Source organism: Lemur catta, chromosome 14, assembly GCF_020740605.2.
Source record: "Lemur catta isolate mLemCat1 chromosome 14, mLemCat1.pri, whole genome shotgun sequence".
In the NCBI taxonomy this organism is placed as follows: domain Eukaryota; kingdom Metazoa; phylum Chordata; class Mammalia; order Primates; family Lemuridae; genus Lemur; species Lemur catta.
Window position 1 is genome coordinate 25,790,015 of NC_059141.1, and position 17,762 is coordinate 25,807,776.

Sequence of the window (17,762 nt, forward strand, 5' to 3'; positions counted from 1 at the left end):
CACTTTAGCCTGGGTCAAGAGAGCAAGACCCTGTCTCAAAAAAATAACATAAAAAAATACAACTAATGAGATTTGAGGAAGCAGAAAATATCTTATTTACATGGCATCCTCAGCACCTAACACAATACCTGGCACATACATGCTCATTAAATATTTAACTGAATGAATGAATGAGTTACAAGCTTCTTTCAGAGATAGCAACAAGTGGGTTTTAGCATATAAATACCTAAAATCAAATATTAAGAATTATTTTTATAGGCCATGCAAAATTCACTGTAAATAACTAATTATTTTGTCCATGAACCTGAGAGACAAAACAACTTCCTCCCATCCATCGCTCCATCTATCCATCCAGTGTTAACAGGGTACTGTCGTAGGCACTCCTGTCATCCAAATCAAGAAACTAAGGCATAGGAATGAAGGAAAAAGAGCTTTCTTAAGGCTGCCTTGCCAGTTTCCGCAGCGAAAACCCTGGCTCTCTCAAGCCATAAACCACATTTTCCCCCATCAGATTTATTTTCTCATTCTTCCCAATAAACCACGTTTTCCCTATGACTAATGAAATTATCATAACCTGAAACCTCACAGGAACAAAGAGCAGAGACAGCCAGTGAGTGAGAATTTAAGCCTTACTATTTGAAGCTCCATCACAACATGAGCCCCATTTCCATAGTGACAGATGCTCTGATCCACTGGATAGAATCCTGTCACAGGGCGGGGGAGGTAGGGAGGGGAGAGAGTCCTCCTTCTATTCCCCAGCAGCTGTATGTTAAGCTTGCAAGTTCTGCCTCACCTCAGTCTCATGGAAGACATGTATTGTTGTTGTTGCTGACTTTCTGATGCCAAAGATCTTTAGGCCTCATTAAGGTTCTCTAAGACGGCAAGAGGATGACCAGAGATGGGGAAGAACGGGATTGTGGGGATAACACTAAAGATTGGAACAGCTCATAAAAATACCACAGGTTGATATGTATGGAGTGTTTACATTGTGCCAGGCACTGGGCTATGTGCTTTACGTGGATTATCTTGTGTAATCTTGATGGGCAGGCTATAAAATAGCAACTATTTATATCCCTAGTTCTACAGTGAGGAAACTGAGCCTAGGGGGGTTAAGTAACTTGCCCAAAGGTCACACAAATAAAACGCTGCACAGCCGGAATTCAAACTCCAGCTCTCTGATTCTTAGGCCTCACACTCCGGAAGCCGCAGCAGAGCAGGCAGGCGTAGGGCCAGAGCGGTCTGCCACTTGCCTAGTAAAGGGAGAAAATTACAGAGTGATGAGCAAGGAGTATTTTCAAGTTTCTAGAGTCAAGGAGGGGCCTAGTAGGAGGATTTCAGGTTAGACAGGTCACTTAGAAGCATTAATTACCATACATGACATTCAAAATGTTCTGTTTAACTACCTGTATACAGAGAGAAAACTATAGCATGAAGGGAAGGAACAAACTGCACAAAGCTGGGCAGTGAATTAGATGTGAAATGGGAGCTACAAGTCTGGTCCCAACATTTTTTTCTCCATAGACCTGAAGTTGGAGGATCTTTGGTATTATTTCTCATGATTTGATATTCATTCACTGATTCAGCTGGTACCTAATGAATGCTTACTATAAGTATAGCACTTTGCTAGGGGCTGAGAATGGGAGAAGAAAAATCTCAAGAAGTTTCTGACTTCTAGGAGCTCGCAAATTACAGGGTGTCCCAAAAGTTGTACATAAGGAAATGGGAAATTGTAGCTAAATGTACCTTTATTTACAAAATATTCATTAAAAAATTTTCCTTTGTAGCAGACTTTTGGGACACCCTGTAGTCGGCTTATTGTTTGATGTTTAGTGGTAAAGGAGTAGACACAGTTGAATACCCACAATAGTCACATTTTCTTCTAAAATACCCTGAGAAAACAGAAAAAACAGGTTTGGAGGGAAGTTCCTATGTGCTGGTCAATCTTTCTGCCCATAGAGTCTAATATCTAAACCTGATAAAAGGGGTTTTAATCTATAGGCAAGGTCCCTAGGGCATCAAAGGATGGTCTGCAACTGGTCTACGAACCATTCCCCTAAAATTATATGCAAAACAATGATTACAAATATGTGTACTTTTTCTGGAAACAGGACCTATAGCTTTTATCAGATTCTCAAAGAAGGTTAAGACCCAGTGCTATGAAGACACCTTGGCAGCATCAGGGCATCAGATCAGAGTTCTACTTAAGTTGCTACTAAACCCCACGTAGCCATATACTCGGTGGGTGATTATGGGTCCTTAAATGTTCATATGCTGACCAGCAGGTTCCTTCCCCTCATAACCCTTGGAAAGTCTCACGGAGCACCCTGTAGCACAGGTTCTTAACCTGGTGTCAGTAAGCTCCCTGACACTGTATGTAATCAATTCTGTATTTGAGCACATTGAGCAGGGTGGGGAGGTCCAGACCCCTCATCAGGACCTCATCTTTTTCCCCCCACAAGAAAATTCAGAAGAGAAAGGCCTCATCTAAGTCCATAACACATACAAAGTGTGTATAAATACATTCTAAGTATAAATTTGCCTGGATCTGGGACCCCTATTGTGGTATGTTCAGGTAAGTCTCAGAATTCTACAGCATAAAGATAAATGAGAAAAATTCCATGTCAGTTCCCTGCAGGGGTTCAGGACAGACCTTTACTCTAAAACTTAGCCCATCCTAAAGTCCTCCTTGCCAGATCTTGCTTAAATGATTAGCTGACATCAGCTAGTCCATTCTAGCCTGTATTGAAATCCTGGAACTGCTCAGAAGTCTAAGAGAGCAAGCCACAAAAGTAGCTAGGGGTAACCAGCTTGGGGTTACCAGGGATCCAAAGACCAAGGGAGTCCATAAATGTGCATGAGAAGTCTGTAAATTTCTGGAAATTATATGCAAATATTATATATGTATCCTTCTGAGGAGAGTTTTTATCAGATAATCAAATCATGAGCCTAATCCTGCTACCCTCCCCTAAAAAGGTTGAGAATCCCAGACTTAGGGTATAAATGGCCCCTCACTGGACCCAAGGTCCCACAAACAGGGGTTAGATCCCGGGAAAACTCTGGCCAGGCAGTAAGGCTCCCTAGAGATGGGTCACTGACCTTGGTACGGGGTACAATGTTGAGTTCCAGTTTTTGGTCCACCAGGCTGGCCCCCGCCTCTGAGAGATAGCCCTGATTGAGGACAAGGCAGTCACGGCCAAAGCAACAGGGACAGCACAGCTTCTGCAGCCACTTGGTCCACTTAGGATTAAGGTGCCCATATGGCTCTTCATTCTTGGGTTTGAAGACAGCAATTATCTTCTACACAGACAAAAGAAAAAGGGGATATGACATGTGAGTTGATTAAAGTAGCCCACAGACGAAGTCAGCAGGAATCTAGAAGGAAATGAGAGAGCACAGGCAGACAATCCCTACTCACAGTCAGACACAGACTTCTCCCCAGCTTGTAAGGGGAAGGCACCAGCTCATGCGTGCAGCTAAGAGACCCGCTGGTAGAAAGGACTGTGACCAAAGATGATGCCAAGTCTCCTCATTCTTCCTTGCTGCTTCACTCCTCTTCTCCATCTCTCCTCCCTCATATAAGTACCTACCTCTAACTCTGTGCTTCAAACAAACAAGGTAAATGGATTTCTACATTTCTAGGAGCAAGATACAGAAGCCAATTCAGTGGCAGATCTTGAGTCACTGGCAGTAATCTTATGCCAATATAGTGCTGCTTCCTGCCCTCCCAGAAAAGATGTAACGTCATACTGCACACGTCAAGGGTTCTAAAGTAATCTTTTCCCCAAAAAGTGAGGAATTAACTTACCATGGATCATATGTTATCTTTTTTTGCATGTACTCCTGCCCTATGTATCCTACAGGACCTTTCTTTATATAGTATGCCAGAAATTTAAAACCATCAAACTCCAACTTCCGAAGTACAAACATGAATACTGTTGCTCTGCATCAATTATGTAAAGGCTCAAAAAATTATCAACTGAAAGGAAATAAAGAAGGTGCCACCAAGTCCAGCTAATTTTTTTTTTTTTCTGGTAGAGATGGAGTCTCACTATATTGTCCAGGCTGGTCTTGAACACCTGGCCTCAAGCAATCCTCCCTCCTCAGTCTCCCAAAGTTCTGGGATTGTAGGCATGAGCCACCATGCCCAGCCTCTTAAGTAATTCTTTTTTTTTTTTAAGACGGGGTCTCACTCTTGCTCAGGCTGGTCTCCAACTCCTGAGCTCAAGGGATCCTCCTGCCTCGGCCTCCCAGAGTGCTAGGATTATAGGCGTGAGCCACCAGGCTCGGCCTCTTAAGTAATTCTGACAGGCAAGAAACCAGAACATAAGACGCCACAAAGATTAAATCCATCTTCTCTAGTGGACAGTAATTTAATCCTCAAAGGTCCTTGGAAATAAGGGATGCCTAGAAACTATGGCCCTCCCTCCTGAATGTTTTCTTCCATAGGCCAGAGTCAGCCCTCTGAGGTTGTTTTACATTTTACTCATTCCCTCTTGTCCCCAAACTGATAATTCAAAGGAAAAAAAGAAAATATGCTATCCAAGTGATTCATCTTCATATCATATGACTCTCCTTCTCCCCTCACCTCACAGCCAGCTCAAGCTAGTCTGGGTCATAAGACATTTTCCTGTGGGTGTCAATTCCTGAATGGCAGGTCACAGCAAACAATATACACTCATCTGCCTCCATTAAGTAAATACTCATATTAGGAACTGGTTAGGTCCACATCTCTAACAATAATTGGTCAAATCTTGAGGCCAGTTCCTTCAAGAAAGCCTTGCAGGGATTTCAGAGGGCAAAAGAAACACAGAACTCTCCTCCTGCCTCCAAAAACAATCAATTTATTCTCACAGACAAACTTACTTATTTACTGGCAAAAGCAAAATGCATATATAAGTCTTCAGAATTACTTTCTTATCCAAAGCAGCTAGCAAGAGGCCTAAGTTAGCAGTTATCATCTCTGTCTCTGCTCCCCTAGAAACCCAGCCTGCAAATAACAAAGCAGCAGTAGCAACAGGCTCACAACTCAGAATGACTGATGAGTCCACTGTAACTCTCTGGAACCTGGATAATGAAACCAAAAGGCTACTTGAAGCATGTCCCAGAACTCAACAGTCAGTTCAACTGAGGCAGAAAGTAGAGTTCAACATTCTGGTCCCACCAGGCATGGTGGCTCACGTCTATAATCCCAGCACTTTGGGAGGCCAAGGTGGGAGGATCGCTTGATACCAGGAGTTCAAGACCAGCCTGGGCAACATAGCGAGACCCCCGTCTCTACAAAATCTAAAAATAAGAAAATTAGCTAGGTGCGGTGGCACATGCCTGTACTCCCAGATACTCAGGAGGCTCAGGTGGGAAGACTGCTTGAGCCCAAGAGGTCGAGGTTGCAGTGAACTATGATCATGCCACTGCACTCCAGCTCTGGGCGACAAAGTAAGACCCAGTCTCAAAAAGAAAAAGAAAAACAAAGCAAAACCAAGCTAGTCCCCAGTGAAAGGGAGACCAAGACATTCCTACCACTAGTGAGGGCTGAAAAATATCAGGGCTGAGGCCAAGTGGTAAATACTCTCATTTAAAGAAAGAACTTGAGGGCCAAGATTGCAGCCAAACGTCATTTACAGACTGACCTCTCAAACTTCTCAATTTCCTTCCACCATAAGCAGAATCAGAAAGCATTTAATTGACTCTAAAAGCATTAGTAATTATGGTTATCTTGGTAGTACAGGGGTTTCATCAAAGAATACTGTCTGTGCTGTAATTGTATAGTGGTTAGAAAAAAATAATAAAAAATAAATACTGTCTGGCCTAGAAAATTGAGGGAATGGTAGCATAAGAAGAATGAAGGGACAGAAGGGCATTCTGAGAGAATGAGAGACAAGTGCCTTTCAGGACTAAGTGTAGGCCTCAGTTCAATTGAATTCTGTTAACATTTGCTCAGGACCTAGTTTGTACAAGACGATGTGCAGGCATTCGGTGGGTTTCCTAGATAGAGACATAAAACAGACTCTGGTCTAATTTCCAAAGCTAATGTTCACTTTTTATAATAAACTATGTTACTAATAATCAAGAATACTCTCCTCATTCATAGAGAACAAACTCTAAAACCATTCAAATTAGAAAGACACCCACCAGTATTTAGCTGAGAAAGAAAATGACTACTGCCTAATTTTTCTCACCATTCTCTCTCTTTAATAGACTTTCAATTCCTTTATTGTATCTAGGAGAAAGCTTCAGTTTAATGCCAATATTTTAAAAAATGCCTTTCCTTAACACCCACTTACTAATCCCCCCTTTCAACACAGCGGGGAGTGAGGCATAGATAAGTAGCAGTAGTCCATGAAGCGGGGGATAAAAACAGAACCACATAAAGAAGCAAGGGGCACTCACTGGCTGGTGTCAGGACCCACATCCAATTACTGGAACCTGGAACCCAGAGGGTTTCCTATGTCTATCCAGCAGCAACAAGAAGGAAGGTATTATGCTATGCTAAAAGAGGCCCTTTCCTCCAGGAACCTAAAATAAATGTATTTAGTTAGTTAGTAGAGACCGGGTCTCGCTATGTTGCCCAGGCTGGTCTTGAGCTCTTGACCACAAGCAATCCTCATGCCTCCCAAAGTGCTGGGATTACAGGCATGAGCCACGACACCTGGCCCCTACAATTTAAAACAGGTCAAGCATATTGCACTCATATTGCGCAATGAAATATATAGAAATGACCTTTTATAAAAGAAGGGTTTTTTCCAGTTTGGTAAATATGTAGCAGATGGTTCTCAAAATTTTTGGTCTCAAGACCCCTTTAAACTCTTTTAAAACTGAAATGTTAAAACTATTAAATTCACTTAATAATAAAAAATCCATTGCATGTTAACATAAATGATCTATTTTTTATGAAAAATAACTATATTTTCAAAAAAAATATTTTAGGCTAGGTATAGTGGCTCGTGCCTTTTAATCCCAGCTAGTCAGGAGGCTGAGGCAAGAGGACTGTTTGAGGCCAGGAGTTCAAGACCAGTAAACCTCTCCAATGTCTGACTTAATAGATGACAACTGTATTCTCACATCTTCCTTAGTGTTCAATGTCTCAATATTATATATCATGTAGTCTCTGAAAATTTCCACCCTATAGTCATAAGGAAATGAGAATGAAAAGGGTAAATAAAGTCTTAGAATTATAATAAAATAGTTTTAACCTGTGACCCCAAAGAAGGAACTCCTATGGATTTCTGGGCCACACTCTTAAGAACTGCTGTATTTTTGATAGAAGTTGGAGGGAAACAGCAGTCCTTGATTTAGTTATTTAGGTAGAAAGTCCTTTTTACATGTCAACTCTTACAAAAGGGAGCGAGATGGGCTACTCCAAATATATAAAACCCCAAAAGAGGATGGGATCTGAACACATAGAATGTAGTGAAGCAGATTTAGCCTGTATTTATTTTCCCACCCCACTGCCATCAACCCACCTGCCTCACCCATTACAACCTGTGGCTTGGAACAGCTCCTTGTAAGAAATGATAGATGATGCTTAAAGTCCCAAGACCTATATCTGTATATAATATACAAACTTGACTGCCTCTTAACATTTTAGTAAAATAATTTTACCCTATTTGAGATTCTCTGTTTGGTGACAGCTATGAGTGTGGTTCTCAATCAAGTGGAAGGACACCAGAATTTCTTGGAGGGTAGTTGGAAGATGCACGTTCAATATTATAACAATTGTATATTTGAAAAATGGAAAAAAATACCATTTTCACGACAAACTCTTGGTGTATAAAGTATTTTTAAAAGGTTGGAAATCACTGATATGAGGCCAAATTCCTAGAACATGTGGACACTGTAATTGGTATTTTGATGCAAATATCAATTAGCATTATCTAATGAGTTACTACTCTCAATGGTTATGAAAGTATCTTCTCAAAATTATACTACTTTTGCCAGGTGTGGTGACTCATGCAACTCGGGAGGCTGAGGCATGAGGATGGCTTGAGGCCAGGAGTTTGAGACCAGCCTGGGCAACATAGCAAGACCTTCTCTCTAAAAAAATAAAAATAAGAAAAGTTAGCCACCCATTCACCTGTAGTTCCAGCTACTCAGGAGGCTGAGGCAGGGGGATCGCGTGGCCCAGGAGTTTGAGGCTGTGGTGAGCTACGATCATGCCACTGCACTCCAGCATGGGCTACAGAGCAAGACCCTGTCTAAAAAATTATAATACTCTTCCCTTATTCAACACCATGTATCTAAGAAAGCCTAATCCAGAGGTCAATAGGTATATAACTTAAAAACAAAAAACTCTGAGCTCCCGATAAGCACCAGGAACTATGCCAGGGGCTTTCATGTGTGACATCGCATTTAATCCTCTCAAACTACTAAGTCACATGCTGTTCCATGATTCTTAGCAATATGAACATCTAGTATTACTCTAAACAAAAGCGAAAATGCCCCCAAATTCTGTAATTGAGAGAGCACAAGACCTGAAGCACAAGGATGTAAGTGAGGAGGGGAAATGGGAACACTCTACCATGACTAGCATTTTCTGTCTTACTGTTCCAGGTCCCCACTGAGGCAGAAACCCTCCTAAACAGGGAAATGGAATCAGGGCTGTTATCTTCAAAAATCTTTCAGATTAAATTCCAAAAGTAGCTGTTGCAGAAACAGTTGGGTCTCCCAATCTCTGTTCCCCTTTCTTCCCTGGACATAAGACTCCTCATTTTTAGCTACGCAAAAGAAAGACTGGAGTTCCCAGCTACTACTGCAGCTTAGTTCTAGACACTGGGATATAAGCAGAAGAGTCTGGTGTAACGTAGGAAATGCCTTAAAGGGTGGGGGCATATTCTCCTCTCTTTCCTTCTGCCAACCAGCTGCAAAGCAGACAGATGCTGCAGCTGAGTAGCTATTTTGGATCACAAAGTGGAAGCCACACACTAAGGATAGCTAATCAGCTGGATGGAAGGAGCGTACATACCCAATAAAGTGAAATGCCATGCCAGCTAGCAGCCTATAGACTTCTTTTACCTGAGAGATAAATGAACCTTTTTTCAAGTCATTATTATCTTAAAATATCTGTCACACATAGCCAAATTCAATACTAACCAACAAGCAGCTGAAAAGAGAAACCAGAAATTCAGATGACTAACTACTCTGAGGCAGCAGAGCACGGTGGTTAGAAGGGTGCACTCCAGAGCCAATCTGCCTGGGTCCAATCCTGCCTCTAGCACTTACTGGCTGTGAGACCTTGAGAAAATGAGTTACACTCTGTGTGCCTCAGTGTTCTCATCTGTGGAGATAATAATAGTACCCACCTCCAAGGGTGGTTATGAGGATTAAGTGAGTTATTCTTTATAAAGCACTTAAAACAGTACCTGGCATATAGAAAGTGCTATATAAGTATTTGTTAAATAAAATAAATACATTTGGAGCAAAGCCGAAGATGTCAATTCCAACTACGGTGAGTCTGTGGGCCAGTCTAACCCACCATAGCATTCAGGAAGTTGTCCTCTGTTCTAAACCATATTTTCCTCAGTGGAAACAGGCTGGGTCCATTAATAAGTTTTCTCAGGGCATCTATGTTTTGACTTCCCCTCCAAGAAAAGATAGTAGCCTGGAATCCTAAAATCACCAAGATACATACCACCTATGGTCTGTCATTCTCTGTGGCCTATGTACTGAGATGGTAGTACTTTACCTGGCAGATAGACTTGAGAGATCATATTACTCCCACTTGTCAAAGCACCAGATCACTTCTCAGCTGGCCTAACACACTTCCAACAGATCTGTAACAGTCATGAAAGAAAAACAAAAATCTTCCTCCTTCTCCAATACCTACCTATCAATGATAATCTTAGCCCATTCTTACATGAGCCAGTCAACAAGCTAAAAAAAAACAAAAAACAAAAACAACTCATATCTTAGGTCTCATTGTGTTCCCAAATAAAAAAATAAAAGCATCTTATAAACATTTAGACCACAGGATACTCATCTCTCATTGCTTCTAGAAATGATGGTTCCCATTGAGTTTTCAAGCTCCCTAAGAAACTTGGAAAGAGTTATTACTTTCAAAGCTTTTTTTTTTTTTGGAAACAGAGTCTCACTCTGTTGCTCAGGCTAGAGTGCTGTGGCATCAGCCTAGCTCACAGCAACCTCAAACTCCTGGGCTCACGCAATCCTCCTGCCTCAGCCTCCCCAGTAGCTGGGACTACAGGCATGTGTCACCACGCCCAGCTAATTTTTTTATATATGTATTTTTAGTTGTCCAGCTAATTTCCTTCTATTTTTTTAGTAGAGACGGGATCTCGCTCTTGCTCAGGATGGTCTCAAACTCCTGAGCTCAAACAATCCACCTGCCTCGGCCTCCCAGAGTGCTAGGATTACAGGCGTGAGCCACCATGCCCGGACACTTTCAAAGCTTTTTCCAACTCAGTTTATGTAAACTGAGTTTATGATAGAACTGCTCTTTGGTTCTTGATGATAATTCAGGGACAACTCAAACTCTGGGTGAATAACGGGTCATTCAATGAACCTAACCAAGAGCTACAAGTCACAGCCCATCCTGGCCACTCAGAACTCCTATCAAAACAGCACACTGCCCATCTAAAGAGTTGACACAGGAGAGATGCAGGGAAAATCCAAGGAAACTCTGACACCCATCATTTTAGTAAGTATAACAATAATACATTTTTCCAGTGAGCGATTCTAGCACATCTGAAAACTTAAGACAGGGATGACTTGATATTTCTTGTCCCTCTGTTCTTCCAATGATCCCTCTGGTTTGATCTAAGTGCCATGAACTCTTCTGCAGTTCTCAAAAGGATAAAGACCACTTCTCAGCTGACCTGGTCACTCCATGCCCCATCTCATCCCATCACCAATCCCTTTATACACATGCATGGGACAAAATAAAGGTCAGCAAACACTCTGCCTTAGCTGAAAAGCAAAATGCTGATAGCCTTGGGAGGGAAATGAAAGTAAACGGTAGCTGACAGTCTGACGTTTCTAAAACTCCACATTCTAAACTGAGGAACCATCAACAAGGATTTGAACCTTTTCCCAGAAGTGAGCAATAACCAGGACAGATGAAACTGGTGAGTCCTCCCACTCTATTATTATCGTCTTTCGGTAAGAGCACTGGGACTGTGGCAGGAGAAACCTCCACAACACAAAAGGCTGGAACTGAATCCTCAGAGCCCCTGATGGGTCGGTCACCCACTCTTCTCAATGAACAGCGACACATTGCTTTGGTCCGAAAAGAGGGAACAGGCCCAAAGCCCAACAAACTGGTTTGGTCCAAAAAAAGAGAACGAGCCTAAAGGTCAATGGCTGAAAAGTAGTCCCAGTAGTTTAAAGCTAAGTAAGCTACTAGAAAGCTGCATTTCCTCACGTGTCTCTGTCCACAGGCAGATTGCCCCACCACACGGCTGGGCCCCTGGCCTGTATCTGGTCAATTTCCTCTTTTCATTTTCCGCTCCCTCCTACCCCACCAAATGGGTTCTGATTTATTTCTTCATTCCGCAGAGCTTCCCCATCTCCAGTCCTCAGTGGCATCCCAAAATCCTGCCGGGACTCACTGTGAAGTTTTTCCCTTTTGCAGCCTTTCAAGCCCCTTCTCCCTCTGGCTGTGCAGAGCCCAAAACTCCCAGCGCCCCACTGGCCCCGAGCCCGCGGCTGCGGTCCCCACCCCCGCTCTCACCCCCTGAAGGTCCTTGACGAAGTAGCTTCCGCTGGAGCCCTGGTAGATGCGCTCCGGGAAGATGCAGCGCTCGATGGCCACCTCGGCCTGCCGCACCACCGCCTCGAACGCGGGGTCCTCCGGGAACTCATTCCTCTCGCGGTGGGCCTGCGCGGCATGCGCCGCCGCCGCAGCCTGGGCGGCCAGGGCTTGGGCCTGCGCCGCCACGGTTTGGGTCTGGCCTTGGGCCGCCGCGCCCCGGGCCCGATCCAGCAGTGGCTGCCGCTCCCGGTCGTGGCCCGGCGATCCCGGCGGAGAGGGGCCCGAGCCGGCCGCCGCTGCCACTCGGACCGCGCCCCCAGGCACCTGCGGAAAGTGAGCTCCCGAGCCCGAGGGGAAGGTGAAGTCCCGGGCTAGGGTCCGCTCGGGGGACACTAGTGGGCTCGTCTCGTCCATCCCTCTGGCAGCCGGCTCCGGGACCCGGCGCGCTCCACACGGCCAAGCTCGCGGCCGCGACCAATCCGCGACACCCCCCAGCCCCCGCCCGGCCAACCCGGTCGCGGCGCCTCCTTGGCCCCGCCCCCACCCTGCCCTGTTTACTTGGCGACGAGTAGGCACGGCCCCTCGCGCGCGGACGTTAGCCAATCAGAACCTGCGCCTACGCAATCGCGGCCTCCGCATTTTCCTCCTCGTCACCTTCTGTGAAGACTGCGCATGCTCCAGGAGCCAACCCCGGGTCAGACACGCCCCCTGCCCCCTGCCATGCCAGCCCTGCACTTGGCTGCCAGCTGGCTGAGCGGTCTTTGGGCGCTTTCAAATCCGCCACCTTCCTATCAGTCACTCATTGAATGTTTATTCTGAGCCCGTGGTGACACTGGAGAAATCTCATTTTTGTATCCACTTCATTCAGTCATGCACGCATTCATTAACTGAGCACCTATTACGTTCTAAGTGCTGGGGAGACAGCAGTGAAGTAAAGAAAAAAAAACGAAAACAAAAACAAAAAAAACACCTTGCTCTGCTTCAGTGAAATCCCAGCCCTTGTCGACCTAAAAGGAAGAAGCTGAGGCAAAATTAAGGTAGAGAGTTTACTTGGGCCAAGCTTGAGGATTGCAACCCAGGAGCATAGATTCAAGTTGCCCTGAATGTACACTCTGATTATCAGCAGTTACAAGTGGGTCTTTAAGGAAAAGAAGAGGCAGTTCCTAAATTATTTACCAAGAATTTACATTAAACTAACAAGCTATTGGCTGGGCACAGTGGCTCACACCTGTAATTCCAGCATTTTGGGAGGTGGAGGTAGGAGCATCACTTGGAGCCAGGAGTTCTATACCAGCCTGGGCTACTTAGTGAGATCTCCTCTCTATAGAAAATTTAAAAATTAGCCCAGGGTGGTGGTGCAGGCCTGTAGTCTCAGCTACTAGAAAGGCTGAAGTAGAAGGATTGCTTGAGCCCAGGAGTTGCAGGCTGCAGGGAGCTGTATGCCACTGCACTCTAGCCTGGGCAACAGAGATGGAGAGAGACCCTATCTCTAAAAAAATAAATATGTAAAATAAGCTGTTGATTGGCTATGCATTGTTCTTCATATCACAGATTCCAGGAACATGAAGATAATAGGTGAAGCAGCTAGTCTGGAACAAAATGTCTTTAAACAATTACCCCCAGGGTTTTTAGGTACTCCTAAAAATAAGAAAAACAATTGCCCTCTGGAAATGGACATGGGAAGCTTGGATGAAGTCCAACACTCAAATCTCTCTGGGCCTAATGAATTTTGCACACCTCACATTGCTTAGATGGCTCTGAGCTATTACACTGTGCCTGGCCCAACTGCTCAATGCTTATATGTTAATTGAGGAAAGTTATGGTCCCATGAGACTAAAAAGTTCTTACCACGAGGTAAGAGTCCATCACTGTTTTATTCACCACTGTAAAACCTCAGTGCCTAGACACAGTAGGTGCTCAGTACATTGGTTTTGTTTTGTTTTGTTTTGAGACAGAGTCTCACTCTGTTGCCCAGGCTAGAGTGCTGTGGCATCAGCCTAGCTCACAGCAACCTCAAACTCCTGGGCTCAAACAATCCTTCTGCCCCAGCCTCCTGAGTAGCTGGGACTACAGGCATGCGCCACCATGCCCAGCTAATTTTTTCTGTATGTTTTTAGTTGTCCAGCTAATTTCTTTCTATTTTTAGTAGAGATGGGGGTCTCGCTCTTGCTCAGGCTGGTCTCGAACTCCTGAGCTCAAACGATCTTCCCTCCTCGGCCTCCCAGAGTGCTTCAGTACATTGTTATTAGTGGAAAAGGGAGGACTGTATCTTCTTTCCTTCCGAGGCACCCAGTTCTCTGAGGCAGTAGGAGAAAAAGAGCCAACAAAGGGAGCTGAAAACTCCAAAACAGTTCGCATATTGGGGCAGGCTAGAGAGTCAGCAAAGGCTTTAAGTGGGGCATGTGCTATGAGCTAAGCCTTAAAGGAAGAGTGTAATTAGATCATTGGAAAAGAGGAGAGGAAAAAAAAATGGTCCAGAAAGAAGGAAAAGCCTAAGGAAAAAAAGACGAAGGCTAGAACATATAGGGAACTGACAGCACCCCGCCAATTCATGGGGAAGCAAGGTTAAATTAGGTTACCAAAGCCTCATAAGCAGAACAGAGAGATCTCCTGGCATGTACAGGGCCACAGGGAGTCTGAGAGAACAGTTCTTGAGCAGGGAGGTCATTTAGAGTGGACCAACTCCAGGCACCCGAAGTAATGCTGGAATGAGTATGGGTGGCATGTAAAAGAGGTTGCCTAATTAGTTGGCGCATAGTTGTCCCTGGGTATTATAACCCCATCCGACCAATCTGGCTCAACTTTTATATAACAAAGTTGTGAGTTGTTTTTCAGCTGCCATGGACCCCCAGCTTGAAGATCAGGGAACCTAAGTATGCCCACATGAACCAAGTGTGCAACCATAGGCAGAACCTTAGTGCTCCAGTGGAGAAGCAGGGACTGAATTAAGAAGTGACACCGCCTGGTGGGATCCAGGATCCAATTAGATTGAGCCCTGGTGTCACCCCATGGCAGGAGCCAGTCAGACTATGTTTCCTGGCATCACTCCATTGCAAAATCCTATCAAATCACGCCGCATTACCCTGTGACTATAAAACCAGCCCAACCCCCTTGTTTGGGGACACACTGCTTTGGGAACTCTATCCCTGGTGTAGTCCTTATTTGCGCCAAGTAATAAAAAAACTCCTTGAAATAACCAACTTGGCTGTGTCTATGGACTTGATAACCCGCCAAGCGAACAAAGCCGTCTGTTTGGAAGGTAACAGTATTCACAGGGATTGGTTCCAGTACCCCTCATGAATACCAAAATCTCCCATGCTTGAGTCCCTTATATAGATGGTGTGGTATTTGCACGTATGGAAGAAAAATAAAATCCAACCCCCCCCCCACACACAAACCAAACAGACCCTTCTTGGCCAAGGAGATCCCAGGCAAACTTTTAAAATCTGAGTTTCCTGGCCATGACAAGATAGGAGGTGGTTGGTCATGCGTCAGTACACCTCCTTCCTCACTAACCATCACCAGACTGTTTTTCCTAAGAGTTAAAACAGAAACAACCTTGGAAAACAAAGAACAGGAGACCCCACTGATTTCAACCAACAGCCTGACACCATGACCAAACTCCCTACCCTTTTCATGATTTGGACATGACAGCTGACCAGTTTTCAAAGCATTCCTTCCTGATAAACTGACCATGCAGTGATTCTGATTGGTTTATGGAGGCTATGCACAAAGTCCCTTTGCGTCCTGTGTTTCACCTTTTGACATATAGAGCCTAATTTTTTTTGCATTTTAATGTTGTCTCTTCCCCAAAGTAAACATGGGACATATGTAACATATATGTTTGCTTACCAAACATATGTGTGACCCTCCCTTCATGAATATCCATGGTTCCTGAAACCTATTAAATACATATATGTAGCCAACGCATTTAGTATAAAACTCCTGTCCCACCCCTGGCCTGCTTTCATTCTCAACCAAAAGCTCCCCTTCCCAACCTGCAGTTTGCAACCTACCATAAGAAATAAAGTTCTTGGCCAGGCATGGTGGCTCATGCCTGTAATCCCAGCACTTTGGGAGACCAAGGGGAGAGGACTGCTTGAGGTCAGAAGATTGAGACCAGCCTGGGCAACATAGCAAGACTCTGTCTCTAAAAAAAAATTTAAAAATAGCCAAATGTGGTGGTGCATGTCTTTAGACCCAGCTTCTCAGGAGGCTGAGACAGGAGAATCACTTGAGTCTAGGAGTTTGAGGTTGCAGTGAGCTACAATGATGACACTGAACTCTAGCCCAGGTGACAGAACAAGACCCTGTTTCAAAAAAAAAAAAAAATCCACTGAAACTGCTGCTAATCAGAGTGTCTATCAGGGCAACTTGAATCTATGGGTTACAATCCTCAAGCTTGGCCCAAATAAACTCTCTACTTATATTAATTTTGCCTCAGCTTCTTCCTTTTAGGTCAACATAATTAAAATGTATGCTCATACTACCTTCTGAAGTATAGAATGTGATGGTTAGAAGCATAGGCTTGAGAATCAGAGACATTTGAGTTTGAATCCCATCTCCACGATGATTAGTTAATTCGGCCAAGTTACTTAATCTCTCTAAGTCTCAGTTTCCTCATCTATAAAAAGGGAATAATCATCCCTATGGTACTTAAACAAGAATCAAAATAATGTATATAAAGCACTTAGCATAGTGCTTTGTACATAAACAGCACTTGACAAATGCTAGCTTTTTATCAGTGCTGAGGCTATTGTTAATGTTGTTTTTGTTTTTTGCTTAAGGTAATCAGCAGACTAGCAGTATGGGTTTTCACAAAAGATGACTAGCCATATGGTTATATCATTCTTTCTTTTTCATATTTTTTAATCTCCATGAGTCATTTGGGAATGATATCATTCTTTCTTGAGTCAAATTGTTGCCACAGCTAACTAGGAGAACAGAATTGAAAGAACTATTGTTTAATTATATGCATGGGAATGTCCTAAATCTTTTTGGCCAAATAAACCATTCTAGACAAAAGTTCATACAGATGGTTCAATTGCCCCTTTCAGTTACAAGACATGCAATTCATTTTCTGATGTACACATCAAATAATTATGTGATGCCTGCCTCTTGTGTCCCAGGGGTCATCGTCACATAGATGATCTCTTGCTATTGTAGGAACTAACAGGAAAACTTCTCCTTTGTCCTTTGAAGTTTCACTGAAAAATCAGCTCCCAAAAAAAGATTAATCAGTGAAAAGGCATACAAATTTATTAACATGTACACAGGGAAAACCACAGAGTGATTACCCACCCCGCAATGGGGTTCAGACGCTTACATACCATCCTGGCAAAACATGTTATGGAAGAGAGGAGAAGAGGAATTCTGTTGAGGGGCAACAAATGATTACTAGGAAGAATGAATGGATTGGGGAACTTATAAATAGTTGTTTGGAATCTGAGTGACCCTGAGAGAGTCTTTACCTTGTGCAATGGTCTGTTTAAGTGTAGTTACATCTTTGGTCTTCTCTTCTGCAATAGATAGTGAGATAACAGGGAGGGAAAGAAAAACCTATTGTTCTCCTTGCTGGGTCTGGGCTTTAGGCCAGTACAGGAACTTCAGAGCCTGTACTTTGGGAGAGAAGGCGGGCAAGGATGAGATATCTTGAGACTTCTTCAGTTCAGCAAATCAAAGCACCACATTTTGGGATATTGGTTTCCGAGCTCCAACATTACCATTCATTTCATTTAACCTGTGAGCTTCAAATTATGGTCAAGAAAAGTTCCTACATTTGGGATTACAGATGTGTGCTATCTCAACCAGGATCACTATTACTATCATTTTCTATTCTACAAATAAGGAAATCCCAATTCAGAGAAGCAATTTGCTTACTATCTTCATGTGCTTGCTTCCTCTTGATAATATAGTCTTGGATTTTTCCACCTGCATGGAGTAAGGCAGTTTAAGTCCCATGAGAGCAGCAATCATGGCTTTTCCAGTCTTACAGAACCTAGCATCATGCTGCTCTCATATTGTTCGATAAATAAACATATGGATACTCGAATTGGTGTGC

At 43.7% G+C, this 17,762-nt stretch overlaps 1 protein-coding gene across 1 annotated transcript in view; it reads right to left on the reverse strand.

Moving 5' to 3' along the window:
• The window catches only part of PI4K2A (phosphatidylinositol 4-kinase type 2 alpha), a 32,858-nt gene extending 20,692 nt beyond the window's left edge, over window positions 1-12,166 (reverse strand). The window contains exons 1-2 of the mRNA XM_045568702.1: window positions 11,681-12,166; window positions 3,097-3,297 (exon numbers count right to left, since the gene is read on the reverse strand). Coding sequence (XP_045424658.1) covers window positions 3,097-3,297; window positions 11,681-12,115 — 636 coding nt within the window. The 5' untranslated portion in view covers window positions 12,116-12,166. The remainder of the gene's footprint in view (window positions 1-3,096; window positions 3,298-11,680) is intronic.
• Between the last annotated feature and the right edge of the window lie 5,596 nt (window positions 12,167-17,762).